Below are 25,381 nucleotides of genomic sequence, written 5' to 3'. Positions count from 1 at the left end.
AAGATGAGGTTCTGGATAGCTTTATGGATTTCAAATCTCATGTAGAGAAAGAGTTCAACTATTATATCTCATGGCTATGGTCTAATGGTAGTGGTGAATATGTGTCAAAGGAGTTTGACATGTACTTGACTAAGCATGGGATTAGGAAACAGTTGACATGCAATTATACTCTACAACAAAATGGAGTGGATGAACGAAAAAATAGAATGATTACGGAAGCAGCCAAGGCAATGTTGAATGAGAAATATATGCCTCTTTCTTACTAGACTGAAGCAGTTCTAATTATAGTTTACGTTGTGAATCAAACAGTTATAGCTAGTATACATGAGAAGACACCATATGAGCAGCTTTATGGATGTAAGCCTGATATTGGACACTTGAAATTATTTGCAAGCATTGCATAAGTCCATGTACCTGATGAGAAAAGGAAGAAGCTTAATCTAAAAGCAGTAAAGTCTGTCTTTATTGGTTACTTGCAAGAACAAATGGCTTAAAAGTGTTATATTCTATCTACTTATGAGACTTTGATCAGTCATGATGTAGTATTTGATGAGCTAACATCCTAGTATGGTGCTAACCAAGTGTATCAGTTCATGATGAATCTTCTCAAAGTACATATGCAGAAAATGGAATGCATGATACTACTATTGCTAGTGGACTTACCATGATGTAGCTGCCACTATGAGTCCTTGGACAAGTAGATTGCATAATCATAGATCTCATTCCGCTGACACGGATATGTTAGTGAGGGGGGGATTCGACATGGGTAAAGGCAAAGGGAAGGCACTTGATGATGTAACAGGTCAATTGACATCAGGGTATGATTCCACTGATAATCTAGATAGTGAGTTTGGAATACCTCAAATTGTTATGTCTGGTATTAAGCAAAGGTATGTACCACCTTCATGAGAGAGCAGAATCACATAGTGCACCTTAGCTACGAAGATTGTAGAGAGAAAGAAAACCTGTTGATGACAGATTTCCTTATACTGGGTACTCAGCAAAACACTATGCATGCAACATGACAGAAGTAATGAAGTACAAAGAACCCACGTCATTTGCAAAAGTAGTTAAGGGTAAGAACTAATGTAAAGCAATGGATAAAGGGTATGATGCCTTGCTAAAAAATGTAACTTGGGTTTTAGTCAAGCTACTTGAAGGCAAGATGTCTATTGGATATGCAAGTGGGTTTACAATGTCAAATTAAATCAGATGGCTCGCTTGAGAGATACAAAGCCAGGTTGGTTGTGAAGGGTTGTACCCAACAGTATGGGTTGGACTATGAAGAGACTTTTAGTCCTATTGCAAAGATGGCAACTATACGGATTGTCATTGCATTAGCTGCATCCAAAGGTTGAAATCTATATCAAATGGACGTAAAGAATACCTTCCTGAATGGTGATTTGATGAAAAAAGTTTATATGAATCAGTCAAAGTATGTACATGATGAATATCCATCTTATGTTTGCAAATTGAAGAAAGCCTTATATGGATTGAAACAAGCACCACATGCATGAAATGCAAAAATCAACTCATTCTTACAAAATCTTGGATTTTAGATAGGTAAAGGTGATCATAGCTTGTTTACTAAGAAGGCAAAGAATGGCTATGTGATTTTGGTGGAGTATGTAGATGACTTGGTAATTACACGTGATGACACACAAGGTATTGATGAGATCAAATCTATACCACATGAAGAGTTTCAAATAAAAGATTTGGGAGATCTAAAATTTTTTCTCATTATTGAGGTCATACAAACACCTCAAGAAACCTAGATGTTACAAAAGCAGTATGCACATAACATGTTGGAAAAGTATGGTACGTTGGAGTGGAAGCCCATGGATACTCCACTAAAGCAGAATGTCAAGCTGATAGTTGATACAAGAAATTAGATTCAAAATGTCTAGCTTGATTTATCTTACCATCGCTCGATCTAATCGTAGTTATTTAGTTTGGTTGATCAATCAATTCATGCAAAGCCCAAGAAAACCTCACTTAGATACTATGAGAAGAATTATGATGTATGTAAAGGCTACACTATATTATGGGCTATTTTGTGAGTATGATATGCCTCTTGAGCTTAAAGAATACAGTGATGCAAATTAGGCTAGATGTACATATGGCAAAAGATCGAGAAGTGGGTATGCATTTGGCCTTGGTAGCAATATGATTAGTTGAAGCAATAAAAGATAATCCATTGTGCTCTCTCAAATACTGAAGTAGACTACAAAGGTATAGCCTTAGCTGCATACCAAGCTATTTAGCTAGTTAAGATGTTAGACGACTTGGGAGTATATGTGAATAAACCAATTAAGTTGTATTGGTGTGCTTCTGGTAAGTAATCATGTTTATCATGCCAAAACAAAACAAAAAAGTATATTACCATTTCTATGAATAAACTAATTAAGTTGTATTTGTGTGCTTCTGACAAGTAATCCTGTTTATCATGCTGAAACAAAATACAAAAGTATATTATCATTTCATCATAGAAATGGTACTTTAAAACAAGATAGATCTTATTCATGTGAAAACAAAAGACCGGGTGGTGGATATCTTTACCAAATCACTCGATATGGATAAGTTTACTCACTTCAGATTGCTACTTGGGATAGATATTGTGAGACTGAAGCTTGAGGAGTGTGAAGAATCAAGCTCAATAAATGTATCGACTCTCTCCAACAATAGGGTAGCTAGTTTATAGACGTATCATAATAATGTCAATCAAAAATAATTGCAATAACGACCAAGCCTCTTTCACATTGTTATGTAGACTTGGGCCTTACATGGTTGTGTGTAAGTTAGAAAGAATGCAAAATAGAAAAGAAAAAGACCATAGAGAGGATTGGCTCTCTGTGCTTCTCATATGTATGTGTCTCTCTCCCTCTCTATATCTCAAACAAAGCTAACACCATATCTTGGCTTTGACCAAAAGCCATATCTCTACTCGACAATTGGATTACGACACATACCATATATATTTTGGTAACTCTACATGGAAGATCACTCGTGGTAGCCTTAATGATAGCCACTTAACTTGACATAGCATTTATAGTGAGAGTTCTAGCACTTATTTTGGCTAAACGTAGCAAGCAATACTGAAACACCGTGAAAGATATCATGAGATACCTTAAGGACACTCCAGATATGTATATTCGTTATGGTGGCCAAGATATTGAAGTCATGGGCTACACAAACTCTAATTATGCAAGACATGCAAATAGTGGAAGCCTAACACCTCTAGCTATATCCACCTTTACTAAAGGTGGTTATCCTTGAATATTAAGGGTGCAAAGTATGCAAGTATATTACTGCATTCAAAACACCTAGGATGTGTATTCACTGTGGATGCTCATGTAAAAATGCTTTCTTTGCCTCATGTAAGATATATCTTCTAGGCTTCATTTAGGGTTTGATCATACTCCGATTGCATGTTGCACTCCAACCAAAGAATCAAGCACTGCTACAATACAAATGCTTTAGTGTGTTGCGCATTGCCATGTATGATCTAGATACTTCACAAAAATCCGCGTATGTTTCATTAACAATGGACATTAAGGTTCACTTGAGACTCCACTTTGCTTGCTATGATTCATCCAATGCTTACTAGAAAATAACAATTCAATCATTCCTAATTGATGAGTTCTAAATTGTTGATTTATTGAAAATCTGACTTATTGACAGACCTAATTTCTAGGTCCATTATCTTGAACATACTGTTGGTTCACCATAGATTTACTTAAATCTATACTGACACAGCAAAGTCGTAATCTATTGGTCTACCATTGAATATACTTACAATCTAAACTGCCAACAAGTCTATAAGGTAGCAATTAACCAGACTCTGTAGGAGATTTTACACATCTGAAGAAAGAGGTCTCAGAAATTTTGTACTACCTGCAGAATAGTTTATGCTTGGAAGAGACCCAGAAAGGACTGGCCATATCTTACATTTAAATTTTCTCCTTTAAGGTTGCTCATCAGATAAAGATTATTCATTTTTCCTGTTTCTTGCTAGACATATCACAGTTATACAAGGTTGTCATTAAAAGAGAGTTTATCATCTTAGGTTATCATTTGCACATGTTATTAGCGTATATAATATCAGAATGGCCACCTTACCTATTAGAGTGTAGGGCCTTCAACAACCATCAAATGTGATTTAGAGCGTCATAAAATTGCAAGATGTCAGCAGAACCCAGACATCATGGTGACATCAAACACATTATGGGGATCAATCAAGCACATCTTATTCTATCTAACATTTTCATGCTCAACGCTAAACTCTCATAAAACTGTGGACAGCATCTAAAGATAAAAGACAGGAAGTTCAGCTTCTTGTATTTCTGGGGATGAGCAGGAAGAATATGAATTTCTTCCAAAAAAAATTTGCCTATAAGCAGCCTGAACATTATTTCAAATGATAATTCAACACAGCATTAAATTGTGAAATAGACCAATTCATAACTTTCAGAATGTCCTGAAGAATTGTCAGTGGTTGCCTTTCTTCAGGTATATTTTGCACATGAATACCAAGAACACCCCCAGCCCTCTCCTTTTGCTCTGTGTAGAATTTTCTATACACCATTACACCTGTTATGCCCTCCCCCAAAGAAAAAAAATCAAGAAAAGCAATAGATGCCTGCACCTAAGTAGCAGGAACAAAAAAAATGCAGAAAGCACAATTTGAAGTAGATATCATAACCATATGACGTGATTACTGCACAACCTAGTCCAAAAACATATTAGCTTTGGAAAATTCCAGGGGCCCTGCTAGAGCTATGTTGTATTGAACGATCGCTCAATGGCCTGGTAGAGCTGCATTACCATGATATAATTTATAGAAATGTTATTCCCTATGTATGAAACTCTAGAAACAAAACTGTGTACCTTCAGTGAGAGTTTGAACACTCGGAAGAACCGTCCTCAACCCTTCTGTCTTTAGCATTTCTTCAAAAGACACATATTTACGTACAGCCTGCAAAAAGTCAATGAAAGGCCACTCAAATTCAGCTGACACAAGACTTGATTAAAGCACCTGCATCTACAAAAGAATAACAATCAAACAAACTCTTAACTCTATAAATAATTTGTCAGTCAAAATACAGTAATGCAGTTATATAATATATATATACATTCCTCGTGGTTTAATGAAGTTGATTTTAATAACAACTTGTGCGCTCTTCCAATATCCAAGTGTGCAATGGTGCAGAAGGTGCAGATAACCATCACTAGCATAGGGAGGTGCAAATTATTTGAGGTGATTAAAAGTGTCCATCTTCAACATATGTTGGATGAATAGGTAAGCATCATAGTTAACCCGCATGGAAATTAGGTGACTTCGTATGTTTACTTTGTGATCACATTTACAAGGCCAAAATTCTCCACATGGAGGGCAGCTGACACTAGACTGACATGGTTATGCAGCCCTGATATAACTAGAGAGGCAGAGCTGACAGATTCAGTCCCAAGGTCCCTTGCTGGGGACTATGGGTTATTAGCACAGTATGAGCTGAGAGTCAAACACTGATGGTGTCAGGATTCCAAGAGGCAACTCAAATTTGGTACTCAGGTGCCAACATTCCAGCAGCAAACCATCTAAAGTCAAGTTCAGGTTTATTTCTCTATTTCATATGCAGCTCTTCTTGGTAGGAACAACAGGAAGGAGACCAAAAGCAGGCAGTTATGAGAAATCGATGAAAAAACTTAGTAACATTCCTCAGCTTCTAAAGGCTATACTAGACAGTAGTGCCATGCCCATAAGGCTAAATGCAATTTGAAATTCATTAAAAGCATGGTTTGCCAGTGCCTTGGCACTTTTAAATGATGAGGTGGCAGCTACCATGCGTTGCTTCAAGGGGGTTCCTCATTCCTCATTTTCCTCATTTTTGAGTAGGGATTGGTTGTATGGGAAAAGGACGTGTTTGGTCTTGTCAATCTCTCCACAAAACCATCTGTAAGGCATGCACTATCCAAGATAATGCTACTTCGCAAATTTCTTTTGTTTTTATCATGGTTGTAAACATGGATGTAATCTTTTGTAGGCTTTTACTTCCATTCAAATTGAGGTCCCCATCAATACTGCAAATTCACATTGGCAAGAAAGATCGCACATGAGAGAAAGACTGCATCACAGGGTCGTGAACTTTTTAACTTATTTTCGTTGGACAACAAAGTTGTGCATGTGTGAGATTAAGTTAAAATGTCAAAGGGGTTAGAGAATCAAATCATCTAATGACTTGGACTAAGGTTTGTGGAAGCTACAAACACTTTCAGGTTCAAAGTGGTTAGGCATTTGAAATTGAGGCTGTGCAGTGGCCAAGACTTTGGCAGGTCCCAATTATTTTTCAATTTGCTGAATTACAATGAGTGGGAATTTCAATTGCAGGTTGCTGTTTGCATCAGCAGGTCTGCCACATGTCAGAGATAGACCTGCTACGTGGCAGCCAGCCTCTCCAAGGAGCCATGCAGGTTGGGGAAAGGGCACAGAAGGGAGGGCACGAGCTGGACAACCTGTTCCAGTACAGTTTGGGCCAGAAAAAATACCGTTTCTTCTCTCCTACTGCTGTTCATTCTCTCTCCCAGCCTGTAGATGCTGTCACCAGCCTAATCTGGGCCTCTAGATGCTGTCGCCAGCTTGGACAGGGACTGTTCAATTTGGGGCTGAAGTGCTGCTATTCACAATTTGCTGCTCTTGGGGCTGGGGATTCAACAGAAATTAGGGTTTGCATGCCTGTCTTGGAATGTATGAATGCGCATTTCAGTCAGTATCAAGAATTGCTGCTGTAAATCAGAGGATTATCAGCAGATTTGAAGAGATTGGTGATCCCCAACAAGGGTGACTTGCATGCAACTGGATAAGACTCAATTGGCTCCCCATGCATCCAAATCAAGGGGCCAAAAACAGCAAATGGTTCCAGAATGGTCAGAGATTGTGACTTGGCTTGCTGGAATTGGGGGAATTTCAGTTGAAGGAACTTGGAGGAATTTTGAGTTCTCCGCCTGGTTTTTAATTTTTAGAGCTTTGGCTTCTCTCTATTGTATCCATCAATTTCTAGAATAAAGATCAAAGAAACACCACAAAGGACACCAGGGTTTGGGGCCAATCAGTGTCAATTGTCTCAATTGATTGATAAAGTGCTGAATTTGTTTAGTCATTTAGATTTTTCTTGCTGTAGTTACTTGTAAATCATGGATCCGCCACACTTCTCAACAAGGCAAGCAGGTTTCATGATTCATTGTAGGACACATCAACTCCCTTGAGTAGGTGGGCTGATTGCAAGCAATTTGCTGAAATTGTTGTCAGCTGTGGTAAAATCCAGTAAGCATGTCTTCAAGCAATGAAGAATCTCATTATGATGATGCCTCTTTGTCTAAGAAATCTGAACACAATGGAAATACGCAAGGTTGCGTCATGAATTGATACTTCAATGCCTTGAGATGCTGAAAATCTGCAAGAGAAAGAGGATTAGGTCCTCAGATTTCCAATCTAAGACTTAACTCATGGCAGTAGTGGAGACCTTGTCTCAGCTTACCAAGGGCCCAGGTTTTACTGAATTTATGCAGTCACTGAAGACAGGCAGCAAGGACAAAAACAAGAAAGCACCTCTTGATGCTTCAGGACAGCATATAACTCCGAAAGTGGATGTGCTACAACCTCCAAATGCACCAAATGCATCTAATGAACAGATGCAAATGTTTGCTTTGGGACATGGTCTGAAAATGCATGGGAATCTTGAAATGCATACTCTATGCTTTTGGGACAGCAAACTATGTCTCAACATGCACAACACCCAGGATACTTTGGTCATGGATCTGTGTTTCATCCTATGGCTGGTCATGGTACTAGTTCTTTTGGTGTACATGGGACAGACATGTTTGATTATCAGCCAAGAATACATGGAATGCCAAGACATGTGTATCCTCGTATGGCAGTCGGTATGCAAATCCCATCTATACTCATATTGGTATGATACCTAGCATGCAAACTCGGATGTTTAGAAATTTGGAAGAGTACAACAAGAAGTTTTGGGGCACATTGTTGCCAATCACTTCTTATCAATTTGAGCCTCTCTTTGAGCAAATTGAAAAATATTGTTGTGGTTTGCCCTAAAAAAAACAATAGGATTTGTGTTAAGATAACTGTAACCAGCATATCTCAACTGATAGAGACATGGACAGCAGATGCTTTGCTGTGTGCCAAGGGGGAGGTTCGCCAGTTTGGCTGCATTTCAGCTATTTATAGCTGATCAGTTTGGCTGGGGCAGACATTCACTTTCTGTCTTGTAGGTGCTTTGTCAAGTGCCTATAGTCTTCCCCATCTCCGTCGTGGACAGCAGGCTGCACACTCTCCATCTCTGTAACCATCACCATCTCCTTCACCGTCAAAGGTACTATCGTCATTATTCAGCCTAATCTCGTGCCCTCACTAATGCCTTGGGCTGCATGTAGGGTGAAACCGGTCTATGACTCACATAAACCTCAATAGAAGTGCAAAGAAGACACAAAACTGTACCTTCAATGGAATCAGCCCATCATGCAGAGCATTTTCTCTGAGAATAGAGAGAGAGTTGACCAAAGGGAGCAAGCTCTACCTCCGTACATGAGTCAGAGACGAAGAAGTACTCTCCATAGCTGATGAACTTGTAGCAATCTGTCCTTAGCTCCTCAAAACTTCATTCTCCGATCCGCCCCTCATGCATATTACGTTTTTTTTTAATGCTCTCTTTTAGGAATTTGTGCCACATGGCATATATGTAACAATTTAAAATTCTCTATGATCGGTGCAAAATTTGACCTTGGTACAGACCAGAGAATTAATCCTTGTGCAAAAACGAAGATAATGATATGAACAGATTCTAGGGTCCAAAAATAGTAACTCCCTAAATTTTAGCCTGCATAGTTGTCAAGTACGAAAGGTACGATATGGTACGGTACGATAAAATACGGTACTAAATGGTACCTTAAGATTTTATAAGGTACGGTACGATATTAGTACGACAAAAAAATAACTTGATTATTTTAGAAAAAAGATAATAGAATAGATATTTCAAGTCTAAATAGCAATGCTATTAGAGCGTATAAGATGAGTACTTGAGGGTAACATGCCAAAACCTAATGCGAAATGCCCAACACGCACTACTGCTACCTACAACTTATAACTACATAGATGGGTGTGGATACATCATACATGCATGATCGTACAAATAAGAGAAGTGTGGGCTTGAGAGAGAGAAGGTTGAGAGAAATTGTTTGAATCTCAAATAACCTAATCTCATGGGAGAATCATATTAATATAAGGAGCATTTATGTCATCCCAAAGTGTAGTTCGAATGGGAAAGATGCATCCATTAAGTTGGTACCTTATGGTACTAATACGTAAGCTACGGTACCTAAAGTATGGTTTAGTATTAAACCTTTCGTACGTGATACTAGTTCAACTAGAGAGAGGAAGAGGCTAGAGAGAGAGAGAGAGAGAGAGAAGAGGCTTGAGAGAAAAAGAGGGTGTGAGAAGCTTGAGAGAGAAAGAGGCTTGGGGGAGAAATAAGAAAGAAAGAAGGGAAAAAAAAAAGGAAAAAGAAAAAAAGAAAGTTGTAGACTTAAAGTAGAGTGGCCAAAAAGTGCCCATTTTTTCATACTAAATCGTACGGATACGTACTGTACCGTACAGTACGAAACGTACCGTACAGATCAATCCGTACTATATACAGAGACAACCCTGATTTTAGGGATGGTGACCCATGCATTCCTCAAGTTGTTCTAAGCAACTTTTATCATTGCAACCACATCAAAAAGTGTAATGTGTCTCAATTACGGTGACTTTTATTCCGTGAGCATTCTCACATGTGCATCTTCTGTCTTGGCCAGGCTCATTGTCTTACACCATCTCCAATGGCTAAGCACACAATCCCAAACCACTAGCATTCTATTCTTTAGTGCCCATTCAATATGGAGCCGGTCCTAAGACTCAGGCAAACCATTAGTCCAATTTGTCCCAATGGCTGCTTCTTCTGGCCATGCAAAGTTCTCGGCTTAATCCAAGAGAACTCTGGGGATAAAAAGTAACATCAACTTAAAAAAAGAAAAATAAAATATTTATATATGTAAATAAGGAAAGCAATTGTAAAAAGTATCACCACCTGGTGACATACCCCCCTTTTGAAATAAGCAAGCGACCTCAATTGCATGCCACACATGCTAACAGATGACACAGGACAATAACAAGATTCTCCATGATATTAGTGCCCCATCACATGTATCACTTGCTAACAGATGACACAAGGCGATGGTAGGAGTTTCCCCACTACCATTTGTGTCATTGTAAGTTCAAGTCTTACATAGGTGGAGGATCGCATCCTGTATCCAACTATGACTACTAGGAGCCTTTTTAATATACATGTTTCCGGATGCAACACAGAGCAATAGCACGTATTCCCGAACTATTAGTGTCACAACATGTATAATCATTCAATTGAAGTGTAACAAATACAACTTCAAAGCACTAAGATTTCATTCAATGATACACATGTTAATGCTAAGTGTAAACCATACATTGTGTATTATTCAATGAGATGCAGTATTCAACTGTACAATAGAGAATGTACATTGCTTCAAAAAGCATTCTAAGTCATTGTAAATTCCAGTAAGAAAGCTTCTCGGTAAAGTTAGCAATAACTGAGGCGAATCTGTCAATTCAGCCTCTTCCATCCATTTGGCATCCATTGGTGAATAGTTCTTGAACTTCACCAAAAATCTTCTTATAACTCTACCTTTCACTTTCCTATCCTTATGTGCCAGGATTTGCTCAAGAACTAGAATCTCATCTAATTCCTCTACTTCAGGCCGTTTCTCTTGAACCATATCTTCTTACACTTCACCAATAAAATGCCTCAATAGGCTCACATGGAATGCATTATGAATTTTCCAATTCTCTAGCAATTTCACCCTATATGCCACGTCATTGATCTTCTCAGAGACATGAAAAGGGGCATAGTAACGCATACTCGGCTTTGGAAACATACGTTCCTTGCTCTTCTGTTTTCTCAAATGTGCCTTTTCAAAACGCAATAAGACCCAATCATCCTTTTTGAACAAGAGTCCTGACAATGACTATCAACAACTCTTTTCTGTTTAGCTTGTGACTTTTCTAAGGCATACTTAACCTTTTTATATGCTTCTTCCTAATCTTTTACATAACAATCTACTTCAAAAATGTTATCTTTTGTCTGCAAAATGGGAGGCAATTTCTTTCCACCTTCCACAATCTCAAAAGGTGCTTTGCCAATAGATGAGTGCACTGTATTATTGTATGCATACTCAACCAATGGCAAGTAGTGTTCCCAAGAAGTCTTATGATCTGAAACATAACACTTCAGTAGATCTACAACAGTCGAATTTGCTTCTTCAGACTGTCCATTAGTTTGTGGATAGAAAGAAGATGAAAATTTCAGCGTAGTGCCCATGTTTTCAAACAATGCTTTCCAAAACAAGCTAGTCATTCTTGGGTCTCTATCACTGACAATTGACCGTGGCATTCCATGGTATTTGAAGATATTATGCATAAATATCTTTACCATGTGTTCTGACTTAACCTCTTTCCTTATAAGAATAAAATGTGCCTGTTTGCTGAATCTGCAAATGATAGTCCAAATTCCATCATTCCCTGAAGAAGTTCTTGGAAGACCAAAAATGAAATCCATGGCAATAGTTTCCCATGGCCTTTCTGGAATAGGCACTGGTTGAAATTGAAACAGCTGACACCTGTGGTTTGCAAGATAAAGCATCTGTAGCTATATTCTTCTTGCCTTCCACATGAACTATCTAAAAATGAAACATAGATAGGAAATTTGCCCAACGCATGTGTTTCTCTAACAATTTAGCCTGTGTGAGAAAGTATCTAAGTGTTTGATGATCCATTTACACTACAAAATCAGCACCAAGCAAATAGTGCTTCCAACTAGAAAGTGCATGGATCATAGGCAATATCTCTTTCTCATAAATTTGGTAAGTCCTTTCAATGATAAAAAGTACTCTACTCTCGCATGCCACAACTCGGCCATTCTACATTAATACAGCACCAATGTTGTTTCCATATGCATCACACTGCACTACGAATGGCATAGACAGATCTGGCAAAATAAGTACTGGATCTATAGTCATTTTCCCCTTCAAACATCTAAATGTTGATTTCTCTTTGTCAGTCCATTGCCATTTGACATCCTTCTTTTTAAGCGCATGTCAACGAGAAGCAATCTTTGCAAAGTGTCTTACAAATCTTCTGTAGTAAGAGCATAGGCCAAGGAAACCGCGGACATCATAAACGGTTTTCAAGTCTGGCCAAGAGACAATTGCTTCTATCTTTGCAGGATCCATCTTCACACCATCTTTAGAAACTATGTACCCAAGGAAGTGAATCTCTTCCAAAAAGAATTCACTCTTCTTGCCATTAATGAGCAATTTGTTATGCTTAAGCTCATTAAAGACTGTAACTAAGTGTTTTCTATGCTCCTCTTCATTCTTTGAAAAGATAATCGTATCATCAAAGAATGTGCCAACAAAGCTTCGATAAGGGCAGAAAATTCTATCCATCATCCTGTTAAACGTAGCAAGAGCATTGGTCAATCCAAACGGCATGACTAAAAATTTACAGAGACCAAATGTTGTTCTAAAAGCAATCTTATGGATATCCTCTGGCTTGATTCTGATCTGATGGTACCCACTTTTCAAATCTATCCTGCTAAACATTTTTGCTCCTTGTAATCGATCAAGAATGTTATCTATCCTCAAAATTTAAAACCTATTCTTGACTTCTTATTCAAGGCTCTATAGTCAATACACATTCGCCAAGAGCCGTCTTTTTTTTGAACTAGCAACACAAGTGAACAAAACGAAGAACTACTGGGCTGAATTAGTCCCTTCTCTAAAAGCTCATTAACTTGTATCATAATCTCTTTCTGCTACACTGCACTGACCCTGTACGGTGGCCTATTAGGCGGACAAGTCCCTCGAATAAGATCTATGGTATGATCTTCGGGCCTCTTAGAGGGTAGCTCTCCTAGTGACGAATCTAAGAAACAATCACTGAATTTTTCCAAGAAAGCCCTTCTACTTTCATCTGGTACAGACACATTATTGTCAACTTCATTAGCTTGCTTTGCAAAAACCAAGTACGCACAAATATGATTTTTCATTACAGAAGTAATTGCAGAAGCAAAAACAACCGGGACATACTCTCCTTTAAGCTTCACATCTAACACATGAGTCTTGCTCCTATGTACAAGAGTAATAGTTCTATTGTAAGTATCCAAGATAGCATGCTTCCTGTGGCACCATGGAATACCTAACAAATCATCATAGCCCTCTAAAGGCATAATATGGAACTCCTCTGTGTCCACATAGCTTTGAATGTGCATATGGAATTTGCCAATAAAGGGGGTCACAGGTTCAATATGTCCTAGGCATGCCAAATCAGCCTATCCAACTCATCCCATTTCCTCGGGACGTATACCCAGCTTAGCTGCCAATGCCAGTAAGATAAAGTTTACAAGAGCTCCAGGATCAAAGAAAATAAGCATTGTGGAATCTCTTATCTTTCCCCAAGCTCTGCACAATTCTGTAGCATCATCAGTTGATTGATCTCCCACCATATAAGGCACTAAGCCAATGTTGAGCTTCTTTTTACTTGGCGCATCTTTATCCTCCGCATCTTTAGAAGATTGTTGTGGACACTTAGAAGTAATATGGCCTTTTTTGTTCATGAATAAAGCATTTCCCAGCCATCATTAAAGCTTTTCTTTCTACAAATGATTTGCCAAAAAGTGGCCTCTACTGTCCTTTGCCCTGTTTAAAAGAAGTGTAAGGCTGTGCTGAAATCTTTTCTTCCAAAAAGACTTCTTTGTAAAGCTGGTCTTTTCTGGAAATTGCTTCTTCTTCTTACCAAAATCCTGCTTAAACTCAGAATCCTCCTTTTCGGTGCCTTTAGAGCTGTCAACTTTTCCTTTCAACAATGCATTTGCCACACCAGCATTTTCAATTAACTGCACCATATTTGTAACCCTAGTCTTGGTACAATAATCCTTGATGGCTTCGATCAAACCGCAACAGTACATTTCAATTTGTTCTGACAGGGGCACTGTCCTATAAGAACTCACGAGCAAAAGTGCTTCCCAAATTTCTTATTGTACTCTTCTAAATCCGCACAATTTGCCACATCCAATTTATGCCATGCAATCGTGATATCTACTTCAAACGTGTTAGTTAACCATGAGGCTGCAAACAATTGTTTAAAATGGACCCAAGTGGCAAGTGCATATCCTTGCATCAACAATATATTCCACCATTGTAAAGCATTACCTTTCAAAAAAGTTGCAGCCTTTTGCACCTTAGAAGTCTCAATAAAATTCCCTCCAGTGTAAGCTGCATCAAACTGTTGTATAAATGTCAAACCTTTCAACTTATCTTGCATACTACTGAAGGTTTCAGACTTTAATGCCTGACCACCCTCTTTATGGTCTTTAGGTTTTGCACTTTTTTGTGTCAGGTTATCATAAACAGGTGGATGTAAAATGGGAAGCCCCTTAGGCGCATTATCAGCATTCATTTCACCCGTCTTAGCTGCCATATGCCCACTAGGCTGAAAAAAAACCAATCGCTGCATTTTGTACTCCAGGCATCAAATAAGGACTCTGCAAAGACTGATAACCAGGCTACAGACCAATATTAGCATAAAGTGGGTTCACTGCCTCAATAGGCATCATTCCTGGTGGCCCTCTAGGCAAGTATCCCTGGTAACACGTGGGTAATCCAACCATTGCTTGAAAAATTGACCCACCACCAAAGTAACCAAGATAAGTAGCAAGCTGAGAAGGAATAGTCTGTTGTGCTACTTGTGCTTAACTGCCTTGACCATTCACTCCTTGATCCTGTGCTTGTGCTTCTTGTTGCATGGACATGTCTCCATGTTTGGTGTCTTTTCCACATACTCACGCACATTAGAGATTTGCCTTTTTGAGCGCTCCATGGTATGATGTGATGACTCATCCTGAGATACCTCATTATGTGGCTTCAAAAAATTTTGCATCTGAGGATTCTTTACAGGCTATTGGGAAGAGCCAACCATACTGAGGAGTTGTGCCATAAACAAGTCCTCTTGTTCTTGCTCCTCATCCTATGGTTCAATCTCAGTTCTAGAAGGTACTGACACCTCTGCACCAATACTCTCTCTTCGGTATCTATGAGCAGAAGAAGAACACTCTTCTTCATGAGGGAGTTTTCCTTTGCCTTTATTCACGTATGCCATCTCTCTAGTCCTATAAACTTTGTAAAACCTATATCTATAGCCTTTTCACCCAAAACTGTCCGAGCTTAAATTCTTACAAAAAAGAATTCAAATCCTGGGGATGGAACCATAAAACCGGTCTATGACTCACATAAAGCAGTAGTTCCTTCAATCAATACCTGGTCTTTTCACACACACACAAAAACAGAGACCTCACTCCCTCGCTCAACACCAAATTGGCCCCGAAGACCAGCACCCCTCTCGGTATTTCTTTATCAATTAAAAGATGGAAAGTTACAAAAATGAAATATTCCAAAATACATAACTTGTGAATAGTTGGTTCTCATCTTTTCTGAGTAAATCCCAACTGCATAAGGACAGTACAGCATGACCAAAACAACATGCCTTTTAGGAAAGCATTTTCTAACTCAATAATTCATGTGCAAAATTACAGTCTGCAGAACTCTGTATTTACTGTTTTTTTACTATCCAACATATCCAAAACAACATCCCTTTTAGGAAAACATTTTCTGTGACCATACCTCAATGATTCATGTGCAAAATTACAGTCTGCAGAACTCCGTATTTGTTGTTTTTTTACTATCCAACATATCCTAAACAATATCCCTTTTACCTTGGCATCATTCCAACAGTAAAACAAACCCACAAACAGCACTTAATCAGAGCTGAAAATCCATTTTCCTGTGTGGCAGGGTCATCACATTCTTTTCCTGCATTGGAAAAGCCAACAGCTGCTCCTGAACCTGGACAGTGAGGCTCTTGCCTCAGCAAAAGTGCAAAGAAAACACAGAACTGTACCTTCAACAGAATCAACCCATCATGAAGAGCATTTTCTCTGCAAATAGAGAGAGAGTTTACCAGAGGGAGCAAGCCCTACCTCCGTACATGAGTCAGAGACAAAGAAGTACTCTCCATAGCTGATGAACTTACAACAATCTGCCCTCAGCTCCTCAAAACTTCATTCTTCGATCTATCCCTCATGCCTATTACGTTTTTTTTTAAATGCTCTCTCTCTCTTTTGGGAATTTGTGCCACATGGCATCATGTAACAATTTTCCCCTTTAAACCTTCCGGTCTAAAATTATTCATGATCGGTGCAAAATTTGACCTTGGCACGGACCAAAGAATTAATCCTCGTGCAAAAACGAAAATAATGACGTGAATAGATTCTAGGGTCTAAAAATAGTAACTCCCTAAATTTTAGGGATGGTGACCCTTGCATTCCTCAAGTTGTTCTAAGCAGCTTTTATCATTGCAACCACATCAAAAAGTGTAATGTGGCTCAATTATGGTAACTTTTATTCCGTGAGCATTCTCACATGTGCATCTTCTGTCTTGACCAGGCTCATTGTCTTGCACCATCTCCAGTGGCTAAGCACACAGTCCCAAACCACTAGCATTCTATTCTCCAGGGCCCATTCGATATGGAGCTGGTCCTAAGGCTCAGACAAACCATTAGTCCAATTTGTCCCAATGGCTGTCTCTTCTAGCCATGCAAAGATTCCGACTTAATCCAAGAGAACTCTAGGGGTAAAAAGCAACAGCAACTAAAAAAAAGAAAAATAAAATATTTATATAAGTAAATAAGGAAAGCAACTGCAAAAAGTATCTCCACCTGGTGACATTTGTACAAGCTCCAAGATCAAAGAAAATAAGCATTGTGGAACCTCTGATCTTTCCCCAAGCTCTGTACAATTCTGTAGCATCATCCTGATTGATCTCCCATATATCACGCACTAAGCGAATGCTGGGCTTCTTTTTACTTGACACATCTTTCTCCTCCGCATCTTTACAAGATTGTTGTGGGCACTTAGAAGCAATATGGTCTTTTGTTCACATATAAAGCATTTCTCAACCATCATTAAAGCCTTTCTTTCTTCAAATGATTTGCCAAAAAGTGGCCTCTTCTGTCCTTTGCCCTGTTTAAAAGAAGTCTGAGGTTGCTACTGAAATCTTTTCTTCCAAAAAGACTTCTTTGTAAAGCTGGTCTTTTCTAGAAATTGCTTCTTCTTCTTGCCAAAATCCTACTTAAACTGAGAATCCTTCTTTTCAATGCCTTTAAAGCTGTCAACTTTCCTTTCAACAATGCATTTGCCACACCAGCATTTTCAATTAATTGCACCATATTTGTAACCCTAGTCTTGGTACAATAACCCCTGATGGCTTCGGGCAAACCGCAACAGTACTTTTCAATTTGTTCTGACAAGGGCACTGTCCTATAAGAACTCACGAGCAAAAGTACTTCCCAACATTTCTTATTCAACTCTTCTAAATCCGCACAATTTGCCACGTCCAATTTATGCCATGCAATCGTGACATCTACTTCAAACGTGTTAGTTAACAATGAGGCTGCAAACAACTGTTCAAAATGGACCCAAGTGGCAAGTGCATATCCTTGCATCAACAATATATTCCACCACTGCAAAGCATTACCTTTCAAAAAAGTTACAGCCTTCTGCACCTTAGAAGTCTCAATAAAATTCCCTTCAATGTGAGCTGCATCAAACTGTTGTATAAATGTCAAACCTTTCAACTTATCTTGCATACTACTGAAGGTTTCAAACTTTAATGCCTGACCACCCTCTTTATGATCTTTAGGCTTTGCACTTTTTGGTGTCAGGTTATCATAGACAAGTGGCTGTAAAATGGGAAGTCCCTTAGGCGCATTATCAGCATTCATTTCACCTGTCTTAGCTGCCATATGCCCACTAGGCTGAAAAAAACCAATCGCTGCATTTTGTACTCCAGGCATCAAATAAGGACTCTGCAAAGACTGATAACCAGGCTATAGACCAATATTAGCATAAAGTGGGTTCACTGCCTCAATAGGCATCATTCCTAGTGGCCCTCTAGGCAAGTATCCCTGGTAACACGTGGGTAATCCAACCATTGCTTGAAAAATTGACCCACCACCAAAGTAACCAAGATAAGTAGCAAGCTGAGAAGGAATAGTCTGTTGTGCCACTTGTGCTTAACTGCCTTGACCATTCACTCCTTGATCCTGTGCTTGTGCTTCTTGTTGCATTGGACATGTCTCCATGTTTGGTGTCTTTTCCACATACTCACGCACATTAGAGATTTGCCTTTTTGAGCGCTCCATGGTATAATGTGATGACTCAGCCTGAGATACCTCATTATGTGGCTTCAAAAATTTTTGCATTCGAGGATTCTTTACAAGCTATTGGGAAGAGCCAACCATACTGAGGAGTTGTGCCATAAACAAGTCCTCTTGTTCTTGCTCCTCATCCTGTGGTTCAATCTCGGTTCTAGAAGGTGCTAACAGTTGTGCACCAATACTCTCTCTTTGGTATCTATGAGCAGAACAAGAACACTCTTCTTCATGAGGGAGTTTTCCTTTGCCTTTATCCATGTCTAACATCTCTCTAGGTCCTGTATCTAGCAAATATTGTATCCAAGAAAAATCTCGTAGTCTTTCTCATCTATAATCTCTGAAAAACCTCTGTGTATGGCCTTTTCACCCAAAACTGTCGGAGCTTAAATTCTTATATAAAAGAATTCAAATCCCGAGGATGGAACCATGAAACCGGTCCATGACTCACATAAAGCAATAGTTCCTTCAATTAATACCTAGTCTTTTCACACACACACAAACAAAAACCTCACTCCCTTGCTCAACACCAGATTGGCCCCGAAGACCGGTGCCCCTCTCGAGATTTCTTTATCAATTAAAAGATGGAAAGTTACAAAAAAGAAATGTTCCAAAATACATAACCTGTGAACAGTTGGTTTTCATCTTTTCTGAGTAAATCCCAGCTACATAAGGACTATACAGCATGACCAAAACAACATCCTGTTTAGGAAAGCATTTTCTGTGACCATAACTCAATAATTCATGTGCAGAATTGCAGTCTGCAGAACTGTGTATTTATTGTTTTTTTACTATCCAGCATATCCAGAACAACATTCCTTTTAGGAAAGCATTTTCTGTGACCATAACTCATACTCTTATTTACTATTGTTACTTTCCAGCATATCTAGAACAACTCCCTTTTAGGAAAGCATTTTCTATGACCATAACTCAATAATTCATGTGCAAAATTGCAGTTTGCAAAACTCTGTATTTATTGTTTTTTTTACTGTCCAGCATATACAGAACAACATCTCTTTTACCTTGGCATCATTCCAGTAGTAAAACAAACCCACACACAAACAGCACTAAATCAAAGCTGAAAAACCCTGTTCTTATCTGGTATGGTCATCACTTTTTTTAGTTCCTGCATTGGAGAAGCCAACAGCTGCTCCTGAACCTTGACAATGAGACTCTTGCCTCACCAAAAGTGCAAAGAAAACACAGAATTGTACCTTTGATGGAATCATCCCATCATGCAGAGCATTTTCTCTGAGAATAGAGAGAGAGTTGATCAGAGGAAGCAAGCTCTACCTCCATACATGAATCAAAGAAGAAGAACTACTCTCCATAGCTGATGAACTTGCAACAATCTACCCTCAGTTCCTCAAAACTTCATTCTCCGATCTGCCCCTCATGCCTATTACGTTTTTTTTAATGCTCTCTCTCTCCCTCTTTTGGGAATTTGTGTCACATGACATACATGTAACAATTTTCCCGTTTAAACCTTCCGGTCTAAAATTCTCCATGATTGGTGCAAGTTTTGACCTTAGCATAAACCAGAGAATTAAATCCTCGTGCAAAAACGAACATAATGATGCGAACAAATTCTAGGGTCCAAAAATAGTAACTCCCTAAATTTTAGGGATGGTGACCCCTACATTCCTCAACTTGTTATGAGCAACTTTTATCATTGCAACCACATCAAAAGGTGTAATGTGGCTCAATTACGATGACTTTTATTCCATGAGCATTCTTACATGTGCATCTTTTGTCTTGGCCAGGCTCAATGTCTTGCACCATCTCCAATGGCTAAGCACAAGTCCCAAACCACTAGCATTCTATTCTTCAGTGCCCATTCAATATGGAACCAGTCCTAAGGCTCAAATAAATTATTAGTCCACTTTGTCCCAATGGCTATCTCTTCTGACCATGCAAAGATCTCGACTTAATCCAAGAGAACTCTAGGGGTAAAAAGCAACATCAACTAAAGAAACGAAAAATAAAATATTTATATAAGTAAATAAGGAAAGCAACTGCAAAAAGTATCACCACCTGGTGACATAGGGGCTAATCAATCCTCATTGTATTCAATCTTTTTCTTTGTTCAATGCAAATCATTCTTCTCTTTCTGCTTTCTCTTCTTCTCTCCTCTTCTCTCCATGTTTGTGATTCTCTTCCATTGCACACTCTCACATGGTTTCATCACCAAAGTGAGGACACAAAGGTACCCCATCAAGAGAACACCCCCCAGGCTGAAAATGCAAATTTTCAGCACTCTGTTCCTTGCTGAAAACGCAGATTCTCTGCGAAGATTGGTCCATACGACTTAGGCGAGACATCTATAGTTTTTCCTTTGCAAAGGTGAAGCTGATTTCCAACATTTGGGGCTGTCTCCAAAAAACACAGATTTTTGTGGATATTTGCCGATGTGAAAGGTGTCTTGCCACTAGTTCAATGGCTTTGATGAATATGACAAGGAGATTTCTCATCACTCCTTTGACAGATGGTATGATCATCGAGAAGAACAAAGGTCTCCAAGCCCTTTCATTCGATCTCATTGTTCAGAGCAACCTTATCCTTATTCTCTCCATGTTTGCCATAGAACCCGTTCTACTAGCTTTAAATTGCCCAACATGGCACTACCTATTCAAGTGCTTGTTCTCCCTTCTTTACCCAAAGAAGACCAACTAGATGACTCCAACTATTTGCTTTGGTCTTGTAACATGGAATGCAATTGTTGACACCTTTGATCTTTGGGAGCTTGTTACCCTACCTATACCCTATCCCATGGAGGATCCTTGTGTTTGAATAGCAATGGATCGGGCCCTATGGGATCAACTCAATTCTCGAGCCCAATCCTTCCTTTTCATGAGCTTATAAGATTCTGTCTTGGTACATCTGCAAGTTGAAAACAATGACACAAGTGTAGTCGAAGCTTACATCTTTGTATCATAAAAAGACTTTTCCTCATAGGATTTCTCCTAAGAAGAAACTTCGAATGCTCAATGTTGATGACTTCCCTTCCGTGAAGGATCACATCGACAAACTGGAGAACCTGAGCTTGCATCCCTTGAGAGGACTATATCTTCAAAGGATATGGCAATGATTCTCGACTCAATTGACATCTACAAAGTTTGATGTGTTCCACACCGGCCTTCTAATATCGAGGACCCAAGAAACTCTTCTTTGGAAGGAGCTTGCCTTGCTAGTCTTAGAGCATTTAGAGTGGCTCAAAGAGGTAGATAGCAGTGGATCTGACTCCACAAAGTCTTTCACAGCACATTTTGGAGGAGAGAAGGAGAATGCGAAGCCAAAGGCAAAGAAACAAAATGATGAAAAAGAGGACATGAAGGAGTTTCTAGGCTACTGACCGTGGAGAGACTGCCCTCGGGCTTTACAAGGTGTGAGATCTTTGAGGTGGAGACGTACGCAAGCATACTCTTTGTACCCATATACATATCTGCATCCTTATACAGCATTCTTCACTGCAGATTTTCTATGTTCCACTGTCTCTTTCTCTATCTCTGTTCACACTTTGTCTCGGTCATACGCTTCCGCATTGCTTCACTCAAATAGTGGGGTGGTAGAAGTATGAATGAAGTGACTGATTGTTTATAGGTATAAGCCGTCCAGGTTGGTGCACCACTGTGTGGGCACCCACTAAAAAAGTGGCCAAAATGTGGACACCAGCCCTGTTTGGGGCTATCAATGCAAAACCCTAAATGAAGTGTGCGAACTCGAGAAGTGATGTCTCAACATGAGCCGTTAGAGAGGGAGCCTTCTTCTTTTGATGAGGGGGGTTTACTTTCCCTTCCACAAATAGGTGCGTTGTAGGTACTAGAGGCTACTCAGTCCCTTTTGCAGCAAGATGAGCCTATCACCATTCCTAGGTGGTACCAGTGGCTCATGCAAGAGTCAAGTATTACTCATTTCCCTAAGACATGTACTGGCCCGCGCAGATCAGCTAGGATACAAGGCCGACGGAATCATTAACTTTGTGTCAACTATTCCCTTATGTCCTAGATTCTTCAAGACCATTAGCCTACTACCATTGATGAGGCTCTTGTACAAGAGGTTTAGCACACTATTATGCAGCACGCTAAGCTCGATTCTATTGAGTAGAACCAAACTTGGAAGTTGGTTCCACATCCCAAGAGGCGGAAGGTGATTGGTGTAAAGTGGGTCTATAAGACCAAGTATCTCGCCAATGGATCCTTGGACAAGCATAAGGCATGACTTATTGCCAAGAGCTTTGCCCAACGAGCAGGGTTGATTACTCAGAGATCTTCGCCCCTGCAACTCAAATGTCTACTATTCACTCTATCTTGGCTCTTACAACTCATCACCATTGGCATGTTTTCCAAATGGGTGTCAAGTCTACCTTTCTAAATGCCTTGATTACTCAGAGATCTTCGCCAATGCAACTCAAATGTCCACGATTCACTCTATCTTAGCTCTTACAACTCATCACCATTAGCATGTTTTCCAAATGGGTGTCAAGTCTACCTTTCTAAACGCCATCCTAAAGAGGAGATTTATATTTCATAGCCTCCTAATTTTCTTGTGCAGGGGAAGGAGGACCGAGCTTATAGGTTGCAGAAGGCCTCTATAGCTTGAAACAAGCTCCGTGCGCTTGGTACTAGAGGATTGACCGATTCTTCTTACAAAGTGGCTTTCATCGATCATGACCCCAACCTTTATTGTAAAGTTACAGGTGGCACAACCTGGAATCAAGCCTTTGTCTTCCCCCAACAGCAGGAAGTATCCTCCCTAAAAATGAGACAAAGTAGATCTCTCGCGGGTAAAGTAGGAGAAAATCCCTATACCAGGACTTCACCCCTTTACCTCTCACCCCTACTAGGATGATAGCCTATCCCCCTATCTATTCACTCGTTGCACTCACTAACCCATCTACATATACAATCCAATAGGAAGCCCAAGGTCACTACAACAATGCCCAAGCGTGATACGAGTGTTACTCCATAGTGATACCTTGGAGAGCCCAATCCCCAAAAGCCTACCTTCCATATACCCACCCCCACGATAGAGCTTGAAGCCCGCTTCAAGCCGAGTTATGGGAGTCCCACTACCAATGTAAGCTTCCCCCAATTAAGCTCTCTCTCAAATGCATATATGTACATTGTGATTCATGATGCCTTCCTTAGTAGTGATTGTAAATTTTGACAAGCAAGTCACGCACCTTCTCAAGCACATCTAGCACTCGAACCCAAGTGCCTTCTTTCACTGGTTTGCCGTTCCACTTAACTAGAAATTTAGGCCAACGGTTGATGTTCCGCAACTGCAAGATAGTTTCTGGCTCTAAAGGAAAATTGGCATGACAAGTGGGCAAAGGTACTTGCCTCCCAAATTTGGTATTGCCATAGAAGCAGCACAAGAGTTGCACATGGAAGGCATCATGAATACAGACTCCCTATGGTAGTTGGAGCTTGTCGCTAACATCGTTGAGTTGCTCCACTACCTTGTACGGTCCATAATACCTGTGATTGAATTTAGGTGTCAAATTCTTAAGGAGTGTCATGTTTTTCTACCAGAACAAGGTTGTCTCGAAAGAACTTGACTCGCTAGTGTCGGGCATTGAGCTACTTTGCCATGACCACTTTACTTTCCATAAGGCTCTCCTTGGCAGCTTTCATGCAATCTTGCCACTTGTTGAGAAATTCTTCAACATCAAGATTCTCAATGTATGAAATCTGTTTTATGGCAAGAGCTAGAGGAATGATCATATTCATCTAGTAGCCAACTCAAAGGGAGAGAAGTCCATGGCACTATGGAAAGAGGAGTTGTAGTGAAACTTCAACGCATCTAGGTACTTGGCCCAATCCTTTTGATTGGCTTTGACATAGTTGCGCAATTCCTCAATGCCCTAATTAATCCATTTTGTTTGGCCATCTGTTTGTGGGTGATATGCAAAGGAGAAGAGGAGGTGGGTAGCCAAGAGCTTAAACAACTCCCTCCACATGTTGCCCATGGAGAGCACCTCTCCATTAGAGACAATGGCCATAGACAAGTCGTGATACTTGATACTATTGAAGTACTTGGCCACATTTGGAGTTGTGAGTGGCATGGTCATGGGAACAATGAGTCTATTTGGGAAAGTAGTCCACCCCAACGAAAATGGTGTTGTACCCACGGGAAAGGGGCAAATCCATAATGAAGTGCATGCTTACCACATCCCAAAGGCATAAGGGCAAATGCATGGGTTGGAGCATACCAGCAGGTTTGAGTCTTTGGGCCTTCACAATTTGACAAGTTGGGCACAAGCATACATAATCAATGACTTCCTCCCATAACTTGGTCCTGTAGAAAAAACATTGGGTGTTTTCTACAGCACAGGTTTGCTTTGCATGCCCGGCAATCTTATAATCATGATACTCTTGTAAGAGAATCTTCTTAAGCTCCAAATTATCAAGACAGATTTTCCTTTGAGTGTAAACCACTCCATTCTTTAGAATGCACATGCCCCGTGGTGTTTTTCTTGCTTCTATGTTGCCAATGAGCTGCTGAATACCTACATTCTGTGCTGTCACCTGTTGTACAGATTTCAGAAATTTGCTTCGAGCATGTTGTCGCCTAAAGCCTCGCTTGCCGGCTCAGAGCATTGGGCATCTTGTCGCTTGGGTAAAATTTCATATCGAATTCGGCCAAAAAATCTTGCTTGCTTGGACATCAGCTTACGGTGCGTTTGAAAATATTTGAGGGAGATGTTGTCAGTGTAAACCTTCATGTGCTTGTCCTGCACATAAAGCCGCCACTTTCAAAGGCAATGAGCTACAGCCAACATCTCCTTTTCATGTGTGGTCCATCGCCACTCTATTGGAGAGAGTTTCTTTGATTCATACCAGACTAGGTGACTTTCTTGAAACAGTACTCCCCCAAGTGCATATTCAAAGGCGTTTGTATGAATTTCGAAAGGCTTGGTGAAGTTTGGCATTTTGAGAACTAGCATGGAGCTCATAGCGTTTTTGAGGGTCTGC

The 25,381-nt window shown here is 39.8% G+C and overlaps 1 protein-coding gene across 2 annotated transcripts in view; it reads right to left on the bottom strand.

The window, feature by feature from the left end:
* Positions 1-4,308: 4,308 nt before the first annotated feature.
* Positions 4,309-25,381, bottom strand: part of LOC148039647 (uncharacterized) — a 38,406-nt gene continuing 17,333 nt past the window's right edge. For both annotated transcript variants that reach the window (XM_087692321.1, XM_087692311.1), the window contains 2 exons: positions 4,888-4,975; positions 4,309-4,590 (listed from right to left, as the gene is read on the bottom strand). In XM_087692321.1, the coding sequence (XP_087548447.1) occupies positions 4,409-4,590; positions 4,888-4,975 (270 nt within the window). In that variant the 3' untranslated portion in view covers positions 4,309-4,408. The remainder of the gene's footprint in view (positions 4,591-4,887; positions 4,976-25,381) is intronic.

This window comes from Lygodium microphyllum, chromosome 2, assembly GCF_053477565.2.
Source record: "Lygodium microphyllum isolate KBCC chromosome 2, Lygodium_microphyllum_v1.1.10, whole genome shotgun sequence".
NCBI lineage: Eukaryota > Viridiplantae > Streptophyta > Polypodiopsida > Schizaeales > Lygodiaceae > Lygodium > Lygodium microphyllum.
This window is presented reverse-complemented; position numbering and strand designations above follow the sequence as displayed.